The 24770-nt window shown below is 47.2% G+C and overlaps 1 protein-coding gene and 1 long non-coding RNA gene across 2 annotated transcripts in view; one reads left to right on the top strand and one right to left on the bottom strand.

Moving 5' to 3' along the window:
* LOC141057265 (uncharacterized) overlaps nt 1–24770 on the top strand; it is a 74041-nt gene that overhangs the window by 12818 nt on the left and 36453 nt on the right. The gene's annotated exons all lie outside the window — the stretch shown is intronic.
* The window catches only part of PLEK (pleckstrin), a 48162-nt gene that overhangs the window by 18475 nt on the left and 4917 nt on the right, over nt 1–24770 (bottom strand). Inside the window, exon 2 of the mRNA XM_073553794.1 lies at nt 6595–6747. Within this exon, the coding sequence (XP_073409895.1) occupies nt 6595–6747 (153 nt within the window). The remainder of the gene's footprint in view (nt 1–6594; nt 6748–24770) is intronic.

Here is a 24770-nt window from a genome sequence, read left to right as displayed (position 1 = left end):
CCCCTACCTTTTGGAAGATAAAGTTGTCAGCAAGAGAGGATAAGAATTTCCTTGACCTGTTAGTTTTGCCTGAGAGAGATTCCCAACAAATGTCTGGATAGTTGAAATCTCCCATGACAACTATGTCATATTTTTTGGAGAACTTGGCCATTTGATGCATAAAGAGTTCATCCATATCTTCAGCTTGCACAGGCGGCCTGTAGTAAATGCCTACGATGGTGTCCTTTCCATTGTTCTGTCCTTGTATTCTTACCCAAACAGTTTCCACAGAACTCCCAGTCTCTGAAGATTCAATCTCTGTGCAGACATACGCGTTTCTAACATACAATGCGACACCTCCTCCTCGTTTATCAAGTCTGTTTCTTGCAAATAAGTTGTATCCTTCTAGTCTTGTATTCCAATCATGTGTATTGTCCCACCAAGTTTCAGTGATTCCAATGACATCATATTTCTTTTCCTGTGTTAGTAGTTCCAATTCTCCTTGTTTGTTGCCCATGCTTTGTGCATTAGTATAGAAACATTTTAGTTTGTGATTGGTTTCTCTTTCTCCAATATTTTTATTAATTAGATTCTTTCGTCTTTGTTCTTCCTGTTCTTCCTTTCCACTTCTAATAGCAGAGTTCTCAATAGCATTTGTCAGGTGTATGGCTTTTTCTGGTCTTTTGCTTCCCTTCCCATGTTGTTCTAGTTTAAAGCTCTCCTTACAAGTGTAGCAAGGCGACTTCCAAATACATACTTTCCAGTCTTCGTAAGGTGCACCCCATCTCTAGCAAGTAGTCCATCGTATAAGTAGTTCACTCCGTGATCCAGAAATCCAAATCGTTGCTGACGGCACCATCGACGTAGCCAGTTGTTCACCTGCAGAATCTTATTCCACCTCCTTGTTCCATGGCCATCCACTGGGAGGATGGAAGAGAAGACCACCTGCGCTCCCAGTTCTTTCACTTTCTTGCCTAAGTCTTCAAAGTCTCTGCAGATGGTTTCCAGGTCGTTTCTTGCGGTGTCATTTGTCCCCACATGTAGTAGCAGGAATGGGTAGTCATCTGTAGGTCTGAAGAGTCCTGATATCCTGTCAGACACATCTTTAATTTTTGCACCTGGAAGACAGCACATTTCTCTTGAAGTTATATCCGGTCTGCAGATAGCGGCCTCTGTACCTCTCAACAGGGAATCCCCCATGACCACCACTCTCCGTTTGTTCTTCACAACATTTTTCTTCTTTCTCCATCCGGGAGGACTCTGAAGGCGTACATGGTTGTTGTTTGTTGGCAAAGTCTTATCCTGATGTATTTCTTCATCGTTTTCCTGCGTGAGAGCCTGGTACTGGTTTCTGAGCAGTATGGGTGCTGACTGCCTCCTGATCCTCCTGCTTCTCTGGGTCACATGTCTCCATTCCTCTGTTTCTTCAGGTGCACTTCGAATTTCTTCTCTTTCTGTAACATGAAGAGATAATTCTGCTCTGTCTAAGAACTCTTCACCGTCCTTAATGATCTTCAATGTAGCTAACCTCTCTTCGAGATTTTGCAACTTTTCCTCCAACAGGGACACAAGCTTGCATTTGTGGCAGGTGAAGTTTGGCTTTTCCACTGGTAAATCTGTGAACATGTAGCAAGAAATGCAGCTCACCAAATGGCTCCTGGCCTCTTCCATCTTGAGATTTCTTAGAAACGATGAAAGATGAGCCAAAATTCGCGCGCCGATAGGCGCGCGGTTTTTCCGATTTCCTCTTTTCAGCTGCAACGGCCAAAACCCAGTGATCGTTGAGCTCGCGGAGACTCTTCACTTATCCTAGAAGGCACTGGGAATATGCAAATGATCTCCTCAAGACTCTTCCCCTGGTTTTCCGATTTCCTCTTTTCAGCTGCAACGGCCAAAACCCAGTGATCGTTGAGCTCGCGGAGACTCTTCACTTATCCTAGAAGGCACTGGGAATATGCAAATGATCTCCTCAAGACTCTTCCCCTGGTTTTCCGATTTCCTCTTTTCAGCTGCAACGGCCAAAACCCAGTGATCGTTGAGCTCGCGGAGACTCTTCACTTATCCTAGAAGGCACTGGGAATATGCAAATGATCTCCTCAAGACTCTTCCCCTGGTTTTCCGATTTCCTCTTTTCAGCTGCAACGGCCAAAACCCAGTGATCGTTGAGCTCGCGGAGACTCTTCACTTATCCTAGAAGGCACTGGGAATATGCAAATGATCTCCTCAAGACTCTTCCCCTGGTTTTCCGATTTCCTCTTTTCAGCTGCAACGGCCAAAACCCAGTGATCGTTGAGCTCGCGGAGACTCTTCACTTATCCTAGAAGGCACTGGGAATATGCAAATGATCTCCTCAAGACTCTTCCCCTGGTTTTCCGATTTCCTCTTTTCAGCTGCAACGGCCAAAACCCAGTGATCGTTGAGCTCGCGGAGACTCTTCACTTATCCTAGAAGGCACTGGGAATATGCAAATGATCTCCTCAAGACTCTTCCCCTGGTTTTCCGATTTCCTCTTTTCAGCTGCAACGGCCAAAACCCAGTGATCGTTGAGCTCGCGGAGACTCTTCACTTATCCTAGAAGGCACTGGGAATATGCAAATGATCTCCTCAAGACTCTTCCCCTGGTTTTCCGATTTCCTCTTTTCAGCTGCAACGGCCAAAACCCAGTGATCGTTGAGCTCGCGGAGACTCTTCACTTATCCTAGAAGGCACTGGGAATATGCAAATGATCTCCTCAAGACTCTTCCCCTGGTTTTCCGATTTCCTCTTTTCAGCTGCAACGGCCAAAACCCAGTGATCGTTGAGCTCGCGGAGACTCTTCACTTATCCTAGAAGGCACTGGGAATATGCAAATGATCTCCTCAAGACTCTTCCCCTGGTTTTCCGATTTCCTCTTTTCAGCTGCAACGGCCAAAACCCAGTGATCGTTGAGCTCGCGGAGACTCTTCACTTATCCTAGAAGGCACTGGGAATATGCAAATGATCTCCTCAAGACTCTTCCCCTGGTTTTCCGATTTCCTCTTTTCAGCTGCAACGGCCAAAACCCAGTGATCGTTGAGCTCGCGGAGACTCTTCACTTATCCTAGAAGGCACTGGGAATATGCAAATGATCTCCTCAAGACTCTTCCCCTGGTTTTCCGATTTCCTCTTTTCAGCTGCAACGGCCAAAACCCAGTGATCGTTGAGCTCGCGGAGACTCTTCACTTATCCTAGAAGGCACTGGGAATATGCAAATGATCTCCTCAAGACTCTTCCCCTGGTTTTCCGATTTCCTCTTTTCAGCTGCAACGGCCAAAACCCAGTGATCGTTGAGCTCGCGGAGACTCTTCACTTATCCTAGAAGGCACTGGGAATATGCAAATGATCTCCTCAAGACTCTTCCCCTGGTTTTCCGATTTCCTCTTTTCAGCTGCAACGGCCAAAACCCAGTGATCGTTGAGCTCGCGGAGACTCTTCACTTATCCTAGAAGGCACTGGGAATATGCAAATGATCTCCTCAAGACTCTTCCCCTGGTTTTCCGATTTCCTCTTTTCAGCTGCAACGGCCAAAACCCAGTGATCGTTGAGCTCGCGGAGACTCTTCACTTATCCTAGAAGGCACTGGGAATATGCAAATGATCTCCTCAAGACTCTTCCCCTGGTTTTCCGATTTCCTCTTTTCAGCTGCAACGGCCAAAACCCAGTGATCGTTGAGCTCGCGGAGACTCTTCACTTATCCTAGAAGGCACTGGGAATATGCAAATGATCTCCTCAAGACTCTTCCCCTGGTTTTCCGATTTCCTCTTTTCAGCTGCAACGGCCAAAACCCAGTGATCGTTGAGCTCGCGGAGACTCTTCACTTATCCTAGAAGGCACTGGGAATATGCAAATGATCTCCTCAAGACTCTTCCCCTGGTTTTCCGATTTCCTCTTTTCAGCTGCAACGGCCAAAACCCAGTGATCGTTGAGCTCGCGGAGACTCTTCACTTATCCTAGAAGGCACTGGGAATATGCAAATGATCTCCTCAAGACTCTTCCCCTGGTTTTCCGATTTCCTCTTTTCAGCTGCAACGGCCAAAACCCAGTGATCGTTGAGCTCGCGGAGACTCTTCACTTATCCTAGAAGGCACTGGGAATATGCAAATGATCTCCTCAAGACTCTTCCCCTGGTTTTCCGATTTCCTCTTTTCAGCTGCAACGGCCAAAACCCAGTGATCGTTGAGCTCGCGGAGACTCTTCACTTATCCTAGAAGGCACTGGGAATATGCAAATGATCTCCTCAAGACTCTTCCCCTGGTTTTCCGATTTCCTCTTTTCAGCTGCAACGGCCAAAACCCAGTGATCGTTGAGCTCGCGGAGACTCTTCACTTATCCTAGAAGGCACTGGGAATATGCAAATGATCTCCTCAAGACTCTTCCCCTGGTTTTCCGATTTCCTCTTTTCAGCTGCAACGGCCAAAACCCAGTGATCGTTGAGCTCGCGGAGACTCTTCACTTATCCTAGAAGGCACTGGGAATATGCAAATGATCTCCTCAAGACTCTTCCCCTGGTTTTCCGATTTCCTCTTTTCAGCTGCAACGGCCAAAACCCAGTGATCGTTGAGCTCGCGGAGACTCTTCACTTATCCTAGAAGGCACTGGGAATATGCAAATGATCTCCTCAAGACTCTTCCCCTTGTTATGATCCAGGTTGGATCTGACAGTTTAAATGCACAAGTGAACTTTTTTCCCTTTGGCTGTGTGCCAAAGTTGTAGTTTTCCCCCCGGTGGCCATTAGGGTCATTGCACTTGGTTACCTTAGTTTGTGCACGTGATTAAGTAACAGGTGTGAACAGTGGCGTAGGAAGGGGGGTGCGGGCCGCCCCAGGCGGCACGTGTGTGGGGGCGGCGCAGCATGGCAGGAGCAGAAATTCCTCCTCTCTGTGCTGTGGGAGAAGCGTGGAGGTGGCTGGCCGAGGCACAGTGACAGGGAGAAGACAGACTGTGTGTGTATAGCAGGAGATTTTGGCAGCGGCTAGCTAGCGCAGGTGGGTCACTCACCATTTGGGAGGAGGACGCTCTGCCTCTCTCCCTCCTCCTTCCTCTCCTCCCCTCCTCTCTCCCTCCCTCAGTCTCTGCTCTTCTCTGGCCGCTGTCTCCTCGTACTTTTCCTCCGTCCTCCCCTGCAGCCATGCTGGGGGCCCGGCCCGGGGTCCATGCCCTCCAGCTGGAGCCAGTCCGGGTGCCGGAGACCCTGCAGCGGGGCAGCAAGTTCATCAAGTGGGATGAGGTGAGCGGGGCCCGGCCGGGGTGGCAGGGGTTAATAGTGAGGGGGGCAGGTCCCGGCCGTCACACAGGGGGCGCTGCAGGGGGGGGTGCGCCAAATTCGGGAACATCCCTGGGCGGCAAAAGCTCTAGCTACGCCTCTGGGTGTGAATGCTCTATAAAAGAGTGTCAGGTGTTTCAATCACTGTTGGTGATAGGTCTTCATTTGCAAGAAAGCCTGGGTGAAGGAGGGAGCTGAAGTAGAGTCACAGGCAGCTCAGTCAGAGCCCTCGAGTAGCAGCTATGGTGTCTGCAAGAAGTGCTGGCATGGATTGGTGGAGGGTGGAGTGGCCACTATGGTGTAGCGTTGCACTCAGCATGCTGGACTTGGTTGCTGAAAGCTGGACTCAAGCATGCTGGACTTTTTGGCAGAAAAGTTGGACTCAAGCACGCTGGACTTTTTGGCAGAAGCTGGACTCATTTTCGGGACTCTGTTTCTGGACAGCTGCACACGGGTGGTGGACTCTGTTTGCTCCAAGGCTGCAATATGGTGATGGATCCGGTTGGAGGAAAAGATGCACGCAGGTGGTGGCTCTGTTGCTGGGAGCGTAAGCAACAGAGCAAAGCTAAGTGGTGTTCCCCTGTATTGTCATTTTTCCTTATGTGTGTTTAGTGCAGTGGTGGGATTAGTTTCCGCACTGACCAATTCCCTAGTGAGGGTTTAGGTGCAGGGTGAGCTAGGGATATCAGGTATCCAGATCGGCGCCGGTGCGGAACCGGCCTAGGGAACGTTAGGAGTGTAGAGACACTGACTCAGGGGAGTGCAGGAGGTCTCCACTTCCCCGTTCCCTATCGCAGGGCCACCATTGTTATTGTTACCCAGGTTTCCCTTATTGTTTAAATTCGCCTTACTGGAGGCGGGGTTTCCAGATTTACGTGTTACGTTTATTACCTAAATTCGCCCCACTGGAGGCGGTGTATCCAGGGTCATGCGTGTCATCTAAATCAGCCCTGCTGGGGGCGCTGTGTCCAGCCACGCGTGACCGTGACACATCTGTAATAATTAATTGGAAAAGAAGAAACTACGTTTTTGCTGGATTACTTAATGAGATATTAATAAAGATATCGGATGAGCGCGGTTTACTCTGGAAGGTTATATTCAAGCAAACTATTACTGCTGATGCACTTAGTAGTCTAGCACAGATTCTCTAGACTAGAGGCTAGTGTTGCAAACTCTGAACAGTGAGAACTATTCGGTCTACAGTAGCTTTCCCACTTTTCATTTCACTGACCGCAAGCGCATCTCAAACAAGAAGGTGAATGACCCAGCTATCCAGCCAGTATGTGAGCCAATATGGAGACTATGAGAACAGTGGCTCCTTATACAACACTCACCATCCTTTTACTGAAATCCTGACAGTGATTCGTGATAACTGCTCCTTTTAGTGGTATCATTCCCTTTGGGCTATTGTCACTTTTCTTCTTGTAGTATTCTATTCCATCTTCCAGCAGTGTCACCCACATTGGCTTCCATTTATTAAAGATGGCCTGAAATGCAAGATGGGAAAAATGAAGAATGAAAACATTAAGTCCCCGAATCATTAAGACTGGAATTGTGCGAGACTGCGAGGAAGTCTTAACGAATGGGGCCCCTGGAATAAGAGGTGCCTAATTCATTAAGAGGTGCACATCACTTATGGATTAGGCACATCTTCCAAGTGCCGTGCTCTTCTGCCAGGGACTGGAGCACACTTCTGGAGTAAGTTATGGCAGAAAAATTACATAACTTTTTTATGAATTTGACGTCTGTGCAGAGAAAATTCCCATCCTGTCAATGCTCCACCCATATTGGCGTAGGTGGCCAGGATTGCCGTTAAAATGTCTAAGCCTAAAAGTCACAATAATGTTTCACAACTTACAAGTTGCACAAAAATATTGCCAGGATTCCGGTGTAAACACGTTAATGAATGGGCTCCTTGGTTCAGGATCGATCTTAACGAGCGTTGCGCTAGAGTAAGATGTGCCTAATTTATTCATTCTCTTGGCTGGAACTTATTTACATTTTTGTCATAATTTACACTTTTTGTTTGCTTAAATTATGATGAATTTGTCAGTAGCATGCGGCCACGTGCTTCCTACTAAGCTCTACTCACTTTTCAAAAAAGTTGCCAGGGTTGGCATGAAACGATGTAAAAATTTGCAAATTTTCTATGTATTACACAAGTTGCATTAAAACAATGGTATTTTAAGCAGTTTTATGCCAAAAAATAGATGAAAACTGCTTGAATCAGGGTCTGTGTATTCTCTGTGTACCTAAATCTTACTAAAGAAGAATAAACCTGTAAACTCATAATTAGTTGTCCAATGTGTAAGGATGTGTATAGAATCCCGGCAGTTTCGTAAACACAGCAATGATAGCAATATTTCTAGGGGATAATATTTCCATAATACTGCATCCTCTTTTTTTGGGGGGAGTGGGGCTTCATATAGTAAACAGCAGAAAGTCTTCCATATATCTCAATATGAAATCAGAAGAATATGGGGGTACAGAAGAGTCCCATGCACTTCTATAGGCGCTATGATATTGGTCAATAAAACCCAGAATACTGTACAGAGGAGAGCGGTGATGAGCAGTTGTGTGAATTAGCCCTTTGGGTGAATTGTGACTTTGTAATGGTCACTTGAGTTACAGATATAGGTCTGACAAAGGACTACGCTGATTCCATTTTGGTGCACATTTATGAAATTCAACTGCCACATAAAATTGGAAACTTGCACTGTGAGATATACATATAACTATCTTTCACTATCAAACATACATCAACCACAATCCCAGGAAATGCACAAAAACCCTCTTGTTCAGATCAATTAGCTAGCAAGTGGTGGAGCAGGATGTTTCAGCAGTGAACACGACATAATGTGTACATTGGAAATTACAGTCATAGTTTCTTCTGACTTCCAAAAAATAACCTGCTTGACAATCACATTGCCATCTACTGTGTGTCACACCGTAACTCACACGCCCTCTCAGAGCCTTCCCACTCATTGCTGTCACCGCTCTGTTTCCCTCATGTCAGGCCGTGTCCCTGAGTTTGCTTCTTGCTGCATTCCCCAGCACTGCTGCATCTTCCTGCTGTCTCCACCAGGCTATAGGGAGGCACAGCCAGTCTTTGCAGGAATTTAACCCTGCTGTTTCCTGCAGAGATTAACTTCCCTGGCCTATGTGTGGTAATAGCAGTTACGCAGGATGCAGTGAGGAGATGCGAGACAGAAATGACTTTAAATGTTAACTTTTATAGATAAATGCCGTTAGGGCTATTGTTACGCAGCCAACAGAATAACAGTAGTTGTCCTCGCAGGGAGCCAATACACCTAAACAAGGATTGGGAGAACACGACTAATCCGGCAAAGACAGGTCACTATATGGCTGCGGAATGGCTGACTATGGGTCCTTAGTCACTATGTATCAGTTATCCATCCTGACGTCCCTCAGTGGTCTGTTCCACAGTGTGTATGCGTCGCAGCCACTGGGCCCAGCCGCTGAAGATCTGGCGTAGTCTTCGGGCGTTCCGACGCCCAGGAGGAGTAGGGGCACAACAGGCCCGCAGAGAGTTCTTTGGCGGGATGTCCCCCAGTGGAGGCAGCGGGATACCGCCTAGGAGTGGGAGAGGGGAGGCTGCAACTCCCTGACAGGGACTGGCAGCGGCGGTGATAAGTGGCGGTTGATAGGCCGCAGGCGCAGTCTGAGGCCACACTGGAGGATCTGCAGCAGGCACAGGCCCAGTCTCTACCGCGGACTGGAGTGGGGTGGTGGCAGCTGCGGGCGGCAAAGGAGGAGTCACCGCCGTGGTCAGGAGTGAAGCGGCGGTGGCTGCGGGCAGAAGCGAGGCAGCCGCGAGCTGGAGTGAGGCGGCGTTGGCCGCGGACGGCTGCGAGTAGAGCTGGAGTGAGGCAGCAGTCTCCTTTTGTCGGTAAGCTCGGCGCCGTCTCCCTGCGGTCCACTGAGAGTCTCCCTCCTGTCGCTGTCCTCCTCTCTGGAAGCTGCTCGTGGCTCTTGCTCTCTGGCCCTCCCCAAGTCTCTACCTCCTTCTCCCTCGTTCTGCTGACTCACACAGTCTGGCCCTCTCCACCCCTCTTCTCAGGACTCCTCCCCCAACTGCCCTGTCAGTCTCAGCAGTCCATCCCCTAGCTCTGCTCCCTGGAAACAGATACCCCCAGGAACCTGGAAGACGGTCCCCTCAGTTCCGGGCCGGGTATTCGGTGGAGGCCTCTCCTCCTACATATGCACTCCCTCCACTCCTTGCCTTTAGTTCTAGTCAGTAGTCTGCTTTAGCTTCCAGTCAAGCTGTGTTTCTATTTTGTCTCCTGTTACCGACCTGGCTTGTCCACCTAGTCCGTCTGATTGCCCCGGTCCTGAATTCGGCTTTGTATCTTGAACCTGTGCTGCTTGTCTGACCTCGGACTGTCTGACTACATCTCTGCCTATGCTCTCTGTACCGCGTATACCTGCATTGACCCGTTGATCAGCTACTGCAGGTCTGGGCACTGCCAGGAGTTGCAGCTGGTGGCTATCCTGCAGCACAAGCCTATTTTCACCATCTGAGGCTCTAGCAAAGACCAGGTAGCCACGTAGTCACCTCCCTCGAGGGTAAGCTTGGCCAGTGGCGCACACCCACCAACATTACACTGTGCAGAGGAATTCTTAGTCTCATAATTTGTAATGAATCTGATCTCAATATACAGGGAAAAGCTGCATAACACATTAATCTACAAACTTGTAATTTATATACAACAAAAGTAAAATAAGGGTTGCAAGTTCACCTCCAGTCAATTCAAAAAGGTTCCAAGGTCTTAGAACCCATATCTTGGGATCCTAATGATGAGTAAGTTAGCCCATATACAATGGATAGAAGATAACTTAATTTAGTGCCAGCGTACCTGCACGCTGCTCCTCTCCTCCGGCAGGTATACCGACTCACTGACGATGGCGGCCCCTGTCCCACACTTCCTCCTCCCTCCTCTTCAGCTGCTGCCCGGGGTCTGCACACTGTGTGCAGGTCCCCAGGCACTGTGCTTAGGGCATGCGCACTCAAACTCCTTCTTAAAAGGGCTGTGTGCGCCATCCTAAAGTGTCTTCACCCAATGGCTGGGAGACACTTATTATTTAAGGCACCTATACCTGCATGGAGGTGCCTGTGCAAGGTTGTTAATTTGTTCCCAACATGCTTGCTAGTTCTCAAATCCCTGTCCATTAATTCTCACCTAGTTCCGCTAGTATCTGTTTGCCCCTAACCTCTGTGCCAGTCTGTAACCTCTGTGCCAGTCTGTATTTCAGCCGGGCCCATCTGCACCTGCTGTGGCAATCGGTATATCAGCCGGAGGTGGCTGCACCTTCCAAACCAATCTCTATATATTAGCCAGATCCACCTGCACCTGCTATGCCAATCTGCATATCAACCGGACCCACCTGCACCTGTCAGTGTCTATCTGTATACACGCCGTACCCACATGAATCTGTGATACCTGTGCCTGCCTGCATCAGCTGTACTCACCTACCAATCTGTTCCAGCTACCTGTCCTTGGGGTCAGCTGCCGTGCGTCCAAGGTCTGTCCTGGAGTAGCACCTGGTGTACGTTGGAAGCCAAGCCTAACCCACCATCACGGGCTCTAGTGAAGGGTCAGATACTCACTTAGTTACATCCCTCAGGGCTCTCCTCGGACCACTTCATATTTTTGAAATAATTCTATCAGGTCAAGGTTTAACTATAACTTTAGTTACATATTCTATGCCAGACATAGGTTGCTTTAATTGTACTTTGTCATGCAATTTCTCCCTGATTGAGTCACTTTTGTGCATTTTGATATCAAAGGCAAGTTTGACCATAAATTTCTGTAGAAGTGTCAAGTCACCGTTGTGTGACTGGAGTTGTAAAAAAGCCTAGGCTGTGAAGTAGACAGCTTGCTATTAGAAAAACATATCCAGACTTGACTAGCGAATATCCCTCTCAGCAAAAACTGTCTCAATTCCAGAGAAAGCTTTCTCCAGACCTAATGGTGCCGGGTATAAAATGGGCAAAATACAATGTTTCTCCTGTTGAGTAGATATGAGCGAGTTTGTTTGGATTTTGTCCCCGAATATGATTTTGACATATTCGAGCCATATTCGAACACTATTCGTGACGAATATATATCTTATAATCGGTACCGAACATATTCGGTAATTTCTACTCCCATTGACTCTAATGACGTTTGGCTGTGTTCGACGAATATTGCAAAAACAATATTTGATTCCGATCGTATTCTGAACCGAATCCGAACAGATTCGCTCATCTCTACTGTTGAGTCTTTGCTGTAATCCACATGTGCACTCTTAGCTGTCAGCTGTATTGGTTACATAAAAAGATTGTTTGTTAAAAAAAATAATAATTTGTCAATTTAGGGAAATCTGAGTGTAAGCTGGGAGTCCTCTATTCAGCATCTTCATCTTTTCGGGAGAGCGTATTAATTCAGAATATCTCTACCTCCAGAAGACCAGTCCTGTCCCTTCATCACACAGACAACTTATCGATTTCAGTAGGTAACGTATAATGCTTAATGTCCCCAGCGCTGCAGGAAAACTGACACATATTCTCAGGTTTGGCACTTGGCTTTTTAAAGTGACATACTGTACTAGGAGACATCGCTTTCAATGCAAGAGTGATGAATATACGACAGGTTTATCTATGTCTTACGCTGTCCCCATTTCTTGTATTTGTTAAGATGGAAATTTACCAATAGACCTTTCATAGAAGACTTTAGACTGGAATCATCACATAGCATGAACCTGTGCGCTGCAATTATTTTTCCCAAAATAAATTAGAGAACAATAAAAAGGAAATTAAAAGCAGAAATACAAACAAAAATTATACCAGCTTTAGGCCTCTTTCACACATCAGGTTTTCGCCGTCAGGCGCGATCCGGCGCTTTTGACAGAAACCGGATCCGGCGAAATGCAATGCCGGATCCGGTTTCCCCCCCATTGACTTGCATTAGAGCCGGATCGAGCCGGATGGCCATGCGTTTCATCCGATTTTCGCCAGATCCGGCAATGTGACGCGATCCGGCGTCTGGAAAAAACGGCTACTGTAACGTTTTTTGTCTCCGGCGAAAAAGCCGGACACGCCGGATCCGGCGTGTCCGGCTTTTTCATACAATGAAAGCCTATGAGCGCCGCAATGCGCCAGATCCGGTTTTTTTGGTCTGAGCATGCTCAGTAGCTCTGCCCACAAGACATATATAAAAGCAAGACAGTGGGACCCTCAGCCACACCCAACATGCCACCCAAGCCAAGAACCAGGAGCAGGAGAAGGCAGCAGACATCTGCAGCAGCACCATCAGCACCACCCCAAATGGAGCAGCATGCTGAACAACGGGAGGGGAGTCCAGCAGCAGATGAGAGACGGTAATTATCAAATCCCCCATTCCTCCAAACTAGGGCTATGGAATATCAAGATATTCATTGGCCCTTTGTTTCTCTTTATTCAACAGCCGCCCAATAGATGCAGCAGCAGCAGCAGCAGCAATGGCAGCAGCAGGAACACAACCCACAGCCATGGAGTCTGGCCATCAGGAAGACAGCACATCTTCTTCTGGGAGCCCTCCCTCGCATCGTCAGCGTTTGACGGTAAGTTTTTATTTCCAAAATCCATCATCTCAGTAATATATGTCTATTCATTGCCTTTTATTTCAAAACAGGAATCACAAGATGAAGAGGAGCTCCCAGAAGAAGAAGGAAGGGGTGGACAGACACTTGGAGTGGGCTCACAATTGGTAAGTTTTTTGCATCAAACGCAGAAACACAACATCACACTACACACAACACATAGAAAACAATGTTCTGCAGACCTCACACAGCAAACAAATGCCTACATCCAAAGACATAACATTTTTTGTTTTCTTCTCTAGTCTTCCCAATCTGGTGCTCGGCCAAGAGGTCCTCGCAGTGCCTCCCAGGGTCGTCGGCGACAGCAACGCGGCGGTCACCAGCGTGTAAGTATAAATATTTTTGCTTTGTTTTTTGCACTTTTTATTTCATTTCTTTTGTGGAGGCCAATTATGTTATTTTTGTCTTTTTCTTTAACAGTCTTCACAGCGTGCTCCCGACTCTGACGGTGAGGATGGAGGACTCGATGTGGACCACCTCATCGATCTCGTCAGAGAAAGGGAGCCGCTCTGGAATATGGCTGACCGCCGCCACGCTGACCTTATCGTTACCCGACGACTCTGGGAGGAAATCTGTTCGCTCCTTGTGGACCGCTGGGAGGACCTCGAAGCTCGGGCCCAGATTAAAGAGCGTAAGTATATACAGTACCGGTTGCTTGATTTAAACCAGTGTTTCCCGAACTCCAGTCCTCGTGGTCCCCACGGATCATGTGTTCAGGATTTCTATTTACTTTGGAAATCCTGAAAACATGACCCCTGGGGACCATGAGGACTGGAGTTTGGGAAACACTGATGTTGTATACTAACCACTTTGTCCTTTCTCGTTTCAGGGGAGAGAATTGTGAAGCGGTGGCGGTCTGTGAGGGATCGTTTCAAGAAGGAGTTCAATAAAGAGATGCGGGCCCCGAGTGGATCTGAAGGACGCAGGAGCAAGTACAAGTACGCACGAGCCCTGTCGTTCCTCCGGGATACAATGGTCACCAGAAGGTAAATATTACACACCACATGTGACAAAAAAATGTTTAGATGTAACTTTTTTTTTTCAGCCAGGGCCATACCATGTCACTATTTTAATTGTTTTTTTTTCTCTTTATTCCACAGCACGGTGAGCAGCACTCGGGAGCCTGCACGATTGGACCCTTCTGAGGCGATCCCTGAGGAGACCGGCACCGAGGGACACTTCGACCGCCCCGGTACATCTGCACCTTCCCAGCCTTCCCACACATTCGACCCATCTGTCCCATCCACCAGCACAGGAGCATCGTGGCCGCCTACATTACATGAAGCTGCTGGTGAGGAGATCGCTTTCCCTTTACCCCAACCTTCTGCCCCTGCCACCTCTAGTACACCTGCGGGTACTGGGCGGCAGCGGCAGAGGGGTCAGGAAAAGAGTTATGCGCCAGAGTTCTTGCATCTGAATGCATCTTTCCAGAACTGTCTAAAAGTCTTGTCAGAGCAAATCTCCGCAGGCTTTCAGCAGATCAACTCCAGCATTCTGGAGGTGAAGACACTTCTGCAAACCATGCATTCAGAAGCAAGATCTTCGCCAAACCACACCTTTTTCAGGTCTGTTGTGGAGAGCATGGCAACACTATCTCCTACCCAGCAGATGCATGTAATGCATTCGTGCCACGGTGCTCTACAGCAGGTTACCTCCCAACCTCCACCTCCCACCACTGTAGTTCCTCCACCTGCACCCCCTCCAGCCACTTTCCATCCTCCCCCTCCTATTACATCTGCACCCCCTCCAGCCACTTTCCATCCTCCCCCTCCTATTACATCTGCACCCCCTCCAGCCACTTTCCATCCTCCCCCTCCTATTACATACCAGCAACCTCCCCAGTACCAGCAACCTCCCCAGTACCAGACATCTCCCCACTTCCAGCAACCTGCCCCGTACCAAACTCCTTCCCCGTACCAAACTCCTTCCCCGTACCAAACTCCTTCCCCATACAACTTTCCATCAACATCATCTGCTCCTACAGTCCCTGCCCAACCCTCCACTCCACCGCCCACCACCTCTTCTGCTTCCCACATGCCCACCCATTCTGTAGCTTTTTCCACACCATCACCTCTAACTGTTCCTTCCCCACCACGATCCCAGTCCTCTCTCCACACTCCCAGTGTCGAAGTGTCCCACAGTCCCTCCAGCAGTATTTCCACCCCACACTACACAGATTTATAATATGTGTGTATTTTAATAAAAATGACCAGTTTTATGGTTTCAAAGCTTTATTAAAAAAGTTTATTAAAATTTAAAAACAGTTTACTAAAAAAAACATTTTTCAATAAAAGTTAAATTATTTTACACTGGTTGTCTGTCATTTCTTTCTGCGGCCAAAAAGGTTAAATACAGGGTATTTAAAAGGTAAAATGGTATTCAAAACTAGGTATATAACTGTGGGTAAATTTTAGCTTTTTGCCACAGTTGTGTTCCTGGTTGTGTTTGAAGCAAAGTATTTCACCTGAAAAGTTGTGTTTATTGTTGGTGATTTCCTAACAATGTACACAACTTTTGTTAAAAGGTGAAATACTTTGCATAAAACACAACCAGGTACACACCTGTGGCCTAAAGCTAAAAATAGAGACCATGACAAGATAGCCAACTTTGGTTGGCAAAGGTATATACTGTTGGTACAGAAGGTACACAAGTTTGGTTAGGGCACAAATCTTTCACACTCTGTCATCCTGCCAGTGTACTCTGCCTTGCTCTTCTCTCCAACCTGCACTTTCTCCTCTACAACCTGTCAAAGAAGGGCTGTAGGAACACTCTATATATAGTTTTCCAGTAGCCAATCCCGTTCGGAAGGCCACAAGGGTCAATATTAAAAACCGGATCCGGCGTAATCCGTCGAAAAACGGATAGAAAAACGGATGAACCGGATGAGACGGATCCGGTTTTGTCTGTCAAGAACAAGACGGATCCGGCAGAAAACCGGATCCGGCACATCAGGTTTTACAAAACATTTGCCGGATCCGGCGTTCCGGCACGACGCCGGATCGCGCCTGACGCCGAAAACCTGATGTGTGAAAGTAGCCTTATAGGACTAATATGTAAACTCCGTCTCCATGACCTAAAAGTGTAAGTTTAGGTAAATTACATTAAATAACACTGTCTGCCACCCATAGCTTAGTGTGAATCTGTCACCATGTTTTTGCCACAAAATGTTGTGGACGCCATGTACTCCTCCATATTCGTGAGCTCTGTATAACCCCACCACTGATTGGCAGCTCTCTGCCTATGCACAGTGGACTCAGAAAGCTGCCAATCAGTAGTGTGGCAGGGAATATACTGAGCAGAGTATTCAGAGAAATAGTGTCAGCTAAAACTGATTTTACCAGAACTGCAGCAAGCAACCCAGTAAGTGATACATCTCTGGAATCAGGGTCTCTGCTCCTATATCATACAGCTATCAGATGGAGAAGAAAAAACTGGGTGACAAATTCCCTTTCACAAGACATGAGCTGTTTGGTGGGATTCTCACACTATAGAGTAGCTTTGATTGTGGAGTGCACTGAAAGCGTGAAAAAAATCCAAATCTGCCATTGCTTTGAGTTTTGTTTTGTACAGCTTTCAATATATGATAAAAATGACCTGGCACCATGATTACGGTGGTAACAAACTTTTAAAAGTTTATTATTATTATTGCTGTTATTTTTATTAAGTCATGAAAACAATTCTGAAATTTGAATTTAGTCTGTCGACATTTTTTGAGATCCTAATGTTTCCATATTCCCATCGACGAAGCTGTATGAGGACATGTTGACTTTTTTATTGGTTCCAATTTGAGTTACATCTGTTGTTTCGATCGCTTTTGTTTCATTTTTTGAGAAAGTTCAGTGAAGGGAAAAAAAATGAAAATTTTGACTTGTCAATTTATTTTTGCATTCTACTATTCTAGCATTTACTGTAAAGTTTAAAAATTTTTACATTTTAATTATTTTTACCGACGTGGCTATGCCAAATATTACTTATTTTTTAATCTTTAAATTGGAAAAAGGGGAGTCATTTAAATGTTTATATTTTTACATAAGTTTTTACTCCTTTCAGGAGATCTGAACCCACAAACGTTTCACCACTTGTTCAATGTACTTCCATATTCCAGTATGCAGTGAAACTGATGTTCGGCTATGAAGCCTATCAAGTAGCTGAGGTTGATAGGAGTACCTTCGGCAGGCCCCGGCGGCAAACCATCGGCACCTCGTGATCACTTTGAAAGGATGGATTCCTAAAACGGCATACCCTTATACTTTTTTAATGCCACTTGCAAAGATTTATAGCATCATTTACGGGGTTAAATAGTAGAGACCAGATCTAGCCCTGGTCACTGCTTATAAGACAAACTTATAATACGGGCGACGATGGCATCGCAGTGCATGGACCGTACAGGTGACACCAGCGTGACAGCTGCATTGAAATACATGGCGTTGTCACGCTCAGGTCGGGAGAGGTGCCGGCCGGTACGTGCACTGCGATGCTATTGTCATCCGTGTTATACGGCCGTCTGACTGCGCCCTAAGATGTTGACTGAATAAAAGCCATCTTCTGGCCTGATACAGCTCCATACACCAACACCCAAAATAGAAATACTAGTATTTCATAAAAGTGGTAAAAAATGCCAAAAAAAAAGCTCTAATGGAGCTCAAAGTTTAGTAAAAGGGAAGACGTCAATTAAAAATATATAAAAAAAGGAATTAAAAAAATGAATGAAGATAAAAATGTAATTTTGCTTCACAAAGTCATTGGTGGAAACAAGACGATGGAATATTTTGGCCAATTTCTGGAATGCTATATCTGAAGCATAAAAATATACTTTCCATATTCTGACTCTAAGAACAACTAATTCTGGGTAAATTGTGAAAGTTCCGAGGCGTGTCATCACCAGAATACTGAGCAGACCCATTTTTTTAGTTCCCTGTTTTAGACTTTTGCTTCATATAAGTTCCACGGTACCATGAATGACTGACAGTAACAAGAAGGAAGGCTCCTTATGCAGAACTGACGACTTGACACCTACACACCAAATTCGGTGCGCCTAATTTCACTTTCAATCTTTTATAGAGAAACATTTAAAGGGACATAGCCACATATTATGAAACATACACCCATCAAAAGTTTGGCATCTAAATAAGCATTTTCTCTCATTTAGTGTCATTGTGGCTCTGTGTATAAGTTGTGTATTTTGTACTAGGTATGCAATGCCCATATGAACAGAACAGTACTACAAATATAAAATAATATATATTGTAGCAATATTTAGGGCATAAAGAAAGAATGGCATGAATGCCTCATAGTCCGAACAATGTAACAAAATGGTTGCAGTGTCAGATAATCCCAGCTCCTGCCCAGACGCTCTTCTTTCCCCATTGTCATCCTTCATCTCCGGCTTTGGAGCTCATTCTGGTGGTCGGTGTACTGATCTACACACTGGAGCAAGGTCTAGTGGTCAGCATGTTATCCTTCCTGCTAGAGCTTCCTCTAGTGGTTAGTGTGCTGATTAGATCTTTTCCTGACATCACATGATTCAATAGGACTGCTTAAAGGGGTGGTCAGATACACAAATTAATTTTAATCCAAAATCCCAATCTATTTGATGTCATAATCTAATCTATCTTCGAAAATATTCTAATTAAAAATTCCCTACCCTTCCCTCACAACACTAACTGATTTTTTTTTATTTTTACTACTTCCTCTTTGCTGACACCTCATTTGAGAATCCCATTGCGTGCTGAGATACTCAAATAAAGCATCACCAGGGGGCAGAGGCTACAGTCACTTCCACAGCCTCTGCCCCCTCACTGAAATAAAGCCTCCGTTTCAGGGGCTGGGCGGTGCTGGTCTCCGCACACCGTGTACTGTATTCTTATAACACAGCACTGACAGTGCGCTCTCTTGTCGGCTCATTATTAGCTGCTATTATTGTCAGAGACACCGCACTACACTTGCTCATAGAGCCGATGCACGTGTCCTGAGTACAGAAGCAGTGCTAAGAGTTACCTGGGGAGCAGGGCAGCAGAGGTGACAAAGCGTGCTTCAACTAATAGTGTCAGAGAAGCCAGAGAACTCAGATTATGGCAAAGCAGAAGTCATGCACGGTACAGACCAGCGAGGTACAGGAGGGATAAACAGATGGGAGGTCAGACAAAGCAAAAGGTCATACACAAGATATCAGTACAGTACCAGGGAGGAGACAGAGCGGATAATCAGGGCCAAGCAGAGATCAAAACCAAACAGACATAGGAGGTACCAGGCAGAATCCAAAGCGATATCCAGGGAACAGACCGAGTCATACACAGAGAATCAAGCAACCAGAACACAGCACTAACACACTCAGGGGTCACCACACAATGCCAAGGGCAAGAGTATAACTGACAGGGATGGGAGCGTCCTGAGGCTATAAGAAGCCTCCCCCAGAACCAGGGAGAGGCCACAATCATAGCCCCAGGTGTGCAGGTAAGCCTGCATCGGGACCACAACCTTTAACCCCAGAAATGCCAGTCATCAGCACTGGTTCCAAACATTAACCCCACGTGTGCGAGTCAAACCCGCACTGAGATCATGACAGTACCCCCCTCTCAACGGGGGGCCTCTGGACCCCCAGGCTTGCCCGGGTACTTAGCATGGAAAGCCCGTACCAGGCGATCAGCATGCATCAACCGGGCCGGTACCCAGGACCTGTCCTCCGGTCCATACCCCTTCCAATGAACCAGGTACTGTACCGACCGCCTTACCAACCTGGAATCTACGATATGACCAACCTCGTACTCCACCTGCCCCTCGACCAAAACAGGAGAAGCAGCAGACTCGGAGTCTCCCCGGACTGCTTCAAAAGGTTTCAGTAGAGATTTGTGGAAGACGTTAGGGATCTTGAAAGAGGGTGGAAGGCACAGCCTATACGCCACTGGATTGATTTTTTCCACAATCTTGTACGGGCCAATGAATTTGGGTCCTAACTTGGCTGACGGAATCTTTAACTTAATGTTTCGCGTGGAGAGCCAAACTTTCTCTCCCACCCGAAACATGGGACCAGGTGTTCGTTTCCTGTCCGCGAAAAACTTATACCTGCCTTGAGACCTGGATATACGCCGCTGGACTTCTGCCCATGTATCTTTTAACCGCTGAACAGAGTCCTCAGCCCCCGGGCACCCCGAATCCAGACGAGAAAACTCACCAAAATGAGGACTGAACCCATAGTTAATCAAGAAAGGGGACCTACCAGTGGATTGACTCACCCGACTATTGAAGGCAAATTCAGCCAACGGCAGTGCATCGCACCAGTCACTCTGTCTAGCAGAGGTTAGACACCTGAGGATCTGTTCCATGGACTGGTTAGTGCGCTCCGTCTGCCCATTGCTCTCAGGATGGTATGCAGACGAAAAGGACAGAGACATACCTAATTTTTTGCAGAAAGCACGCCAAAACTTAGCCACAAACTGCACACCATGATCAGACACCACATTCAGGGGTACCCCATGCAACCGGATCACATGCTGCACAAACAACCTGGACAACGTCTCAGCTGACGGTAGTGCGGACAGGGGTACGAAATGAGCCTGCTTAGAAAACCTGTCCACCACTACCCATACCACTGTATTACCCTTAGATGGAGGGAGATTGGTAACAAAATCCATGGATAAGTGAGTCCATGGCCTTTCGGGCACTGCCAAGGGTACCAGCTCCCCTGCCGGCCGGCTATGAGAGCTTTTAGAACGAGCGCAGACCCCACAACCAGCAATGAATTTTTTTATGTCCGAACCAAGGGTAGGCCACCAAAAGATCCTAGCCACCGCCAGACGTGTGGCTGAAATACCAGGGTGAGCACTCAGCTTGGATTCATGGAACTCCTGCAAGAGTTTCAGGCGAAGTTGCTCTGGGACAAACAACTTCCCCTCCGGCTTGGCCGCCGAGGCCTGCGACTGGGCCCCCTGAATCTCCCGTTCCAATTCAGATGAGACCTCTGCTATCACAACCGCAGGGTGAAGAATGGAGGACGGTGGCTCAGGGGGCGACACCGGCTGAAAACTGCGTGATAAGGCGTCAGCCTTGACATTCTTAGACCCTGGACGAAATGTAATTGTAAACTGAAAACGGGAAAAAAAAAGTGACCAACGGGCTTGTCTGGGCGTTAGTCTTTTAGCAGACTAAATGTACGACAAATTTTTGTGATCCGTGATCACCGTAACCGGGTGACTGGCCCCCTCCAAAAAGTGCCTCCATTCTTCAAACGCCAATTTGACCGCAAGAAGCTCTCTATTGCCTACGTCGTAATTTCTTTCCGCAGCAGAGAACTTCTTGGAAAAGAAAGCACATGGCCTGAGGTTGGTTAGAGTGGCAGGCCCTTGGGACAACACCGCCCCCACCCCCACCTCAGAGGCGTCCACTTCCACGATGAATGGTTTGGACGGATCTGGCTGCACTAACACAGGAGCAGACATAAAACATTTTTTCAGCGTCGCAAAGGCCTCTTTTGCGAGCGAGGACCAATTTCTCACATCCGCACCTTTGCATGTTAGATCCGTGAGAGGTTTGACCACTTGCGAAAACCCCCGGATAAATTTGCGGTAATAATTGGCGAACCCCAAGAAGCGCTGAAGACCCTTAAGATCTCGGGGTTGCACCCAATCCGCAATGGCCTGCACCTTCTTGGGGTCCATGCGAAAACCCTCACCGGATACAATTAACCCCAAAAAGGACAACTCTTGTACACAGAATACACATTTTACCAATTTAGCATACAAATGATTTTCTCTCAGCCTTTGGAGCACAGTTCGTACATGTTCCAAATGAGAATACTTGTCGGGGGAATATATCAAAATATCATTTAAGTAGATAACGACAAAACGACCAATGAGATCCGAGAATACCACGTTGATGAAATTCTGAAATATCGCAGGGGCATTGGTAAGACCAAACGGCATGACTAAATTTTCAAATAGTCCCTCGGTCATGAGGAACGCGGTTTTCCATTCATCCCCCTCTCGGACCCTTATCAAATTATATGCCCCCCGAAGGTCCAGTTTAGAAAACCACTTTGCCCCTGATAGTTGGTTACATAAATCGGGAATCAACGGAAGGGGGTACGTATTCCGTACAGTAATTTGATTAAGCTCCCCGAAGTCGAGACAGGGACGTAACCCGCCATCTTTTTTCTTTACAAAAAAGAAACCTGCCGCCACAGGTGAGACTGAAGGACGTATGTGTCCTTTGCGCAGACTTTCAGTAATGTACTCCTCCATAGCCAAGCGCTCAGGACCGGACAAATTAAACAGATGGGCTTTGGGTAATTTAGCCCCTGGGACCAGCTCAATAGCGCAGTCAAAGGGTCTATGTGGCGGTAACGTCTCGGCCTCGCTTTCGGAGAATACATCTTCGAAGTCCTTCAGGCATTCCGGAATACCTTCCAGCTCGACAGATGATACAGACACAGATTTAACAGGTTCAACCAGCAGTGCGGATTTATCATACAACTCAAAATCATTAAACCCCCATTGTACAATCTCCCCCGTTTTCCAGTTAATAACTGGGTTATGGTGTTGTAACCAGGGCATGCCCAACACCAACCCTGCAGGTAGATTGTCCAGCACAAAACAACTTATGTTTTCCACATGAGTAGCGCCCACTCTGAGCGAAAACACATCAGACATAAAGCGAATTCCCTCCTTAGTGAGGGGAGATGAGTCAATGGCCATCACCTTGATCGGAACCTTGAGCCTAACTGTCCCTATCTTGCAGTGTGTGACCAATTGGGAGTCAATAAGATTAATAGATGATCCGCAGTCCACGAAGGCTGTAGAGGAAAAAGAACTACCGTCCACAAACAGTTCCACAGGCAGTACTACTTTAGAAAACGAGGAAAATGGTACCTGAGGGTCTGAGCAGCCTCCCCGTTGACTACCCAGACCTAGTCGTTTCCCGCCGACCGGGTTTGAAGACGGGCAATTCGGGCACTCCCTTTTCCAATGTCCCGTTTTACCGCAGTAAAAGCATAACTGCTTGTCCTTCCGGCGTTTCCTCTCCGTATCCTTCAGGGAGAGGGCGCCTACATCCATGGGCTCAGGGGCAGTCTCTTTTCCACTGGGGAATAATGGAGTATCCACCTGCATCACCCCTCTGGCCCGCAGCCTGCGGTCCATCCGGACGGCCTGGGTCATGGCGTCCTCGAGAGAGTTAGGTGGGGGATGTAACACCAAGGCATCCTGCAGCCGCTCGGACAAGCCTCTGCGAAAGAGTCCTCGGAGTGCAGTGTCGCTCCAAGAGACCTCTGCCGCCCAGCGGCGGAACTCAGAACAAAACCACTCAGCTGAGTGTTTCCCCTGACAGACACTCATCACCATGTCCTCTGCCAATCGCACTCGGTCAGGTTCATCATAAATGTGCCCGAGGGCCTCAAAGAATGCATTCACTGACATACGTTCAGGAGCAGAGGAAGACAGTGAGAAAGCCCATGCTTGCGGAGCCCCCCGAAGTAGGGAAATAATGACCCCCACCCTCTGGAACTCATCCCCGGAGGAGCGGGGCCTTAGAGAAAAAAAAAGCTTGCATCCTTCTCTGAAAGACCTGAACTCCTTTTTATCCCCTGAGAAAAGGTCTGGTAATTTGACCGGAGATTCAGGGGACGCTAATGACACATCCCTACCCCCAGAACCAGAAGCCCCTGCATCGACAGCCCCCTGCACAGTAACCACCAACTGTTGCTGGGTCTGGGCCATCGTGCGTTGTTCCACATTGAGCTTATGGAACATTTGGGTCAGGTGCTTGACCTGATCAGCCAAGGCTTGTATGGGATCCATGAGGATAACACACACTTTTTTTTTTTTTTTTTCCTTCAGAAAAAAAAAAAAAAAACTGAATTGGTCAGTTATAATGTCAGAGACACCGCACTACACTTGCTCATAGAGCCAGTGCACGTGTCCTGAGTACAGAAGCAGTACTAAGAGTTACCTGGGGAGCAGGGCAGCAGAGGTGACAAAGCGTGCTTCAACTAATAGTGTCAGAGAAGCCAGAGAACTCAGATTATGGCAAAGCAGAAGTCATGCACGGTACAGACCAGCGAGGTACAGGAGGGATAAACAGATGGGAGGTCAGACAAAGCAAAAGGTCATACACAAGATATCAGTACAGTACCAGGGAGGAGACAGAGCGGATAATCAGGGCCAAGCAGAGATCAAAACCAAACAGACATAGGAGGTACCAGGCAGAATCCAAAGCGATATCCAGGGAACAGACCGAGTCATACACAGAGAATCAAGCAACCAGAACACAGCACTAACACACTCAGGGGTCACCACACAATGCCAAGGGCAAGAGTATAACTGACAGGGATGGGAGCGTCCTGAGGCTATAAGAAGCCTTCCCCAGAACCAGGGAGAGGCCACAATCATAGCCCCAGGTGTGCAGGTAAGCCTGCATCGGGACCAGAACCTTTAACCCCAGAAATGCCAGTCATCAGCACTGGTTCCAAACATTAACCCCACGTGTGCGAGTCAAACCCGCACTGAGATCATGACAATTATATCTCGCATCCACAGCACAGGACACAGAGAGGGATTTCTGTTCTCTTTTACTTAGCCCACAGCTAAGTAAGTAATAGAGATCTAACTAACAGCAGCGATGGGTATATATTAAAGAAATACTGAGCAGTATAGATATAAATACACCTTTGGGGGTGAGGTAAAAGACTTGTTGGAAAGCTCAACACAATCTTCCTGTGTTTCCATCTGCCTGATTTGTTACGTTGCTCCTCTCTTCTCTGTACACCTACCCTCACCAGTATCATTGCCTATATAATCTTACACTTCACTATGATGGCATTCTGTCTTGTCTTTAGCAAAACTGACTTGAGATGGGGTTTTTTACAGTAGAAAACAAG

Source organism: Dendrobates tinctorius, unplaced genomic scaffold (genome assembly GCF_039654945.1).
Source record: "Dendrobates tinctorius isolate UK_male_01 unplaced genomic scaffold, ASM3965494v1 ptg000203l, whole genome shotgun sequence".
Classification (NCBI taxonomy): domain Eukaryota; kingdom Metazoa; phylum Chordata; class Amphibia; order Anura; family Dendrobatidae; genus Dendrobates; species Dendrobates tinctorius.
Note: the sequence above shows the minus strand (reverse complement) of the source record. Positions and strands in the feature narration are given on the sequence as shown.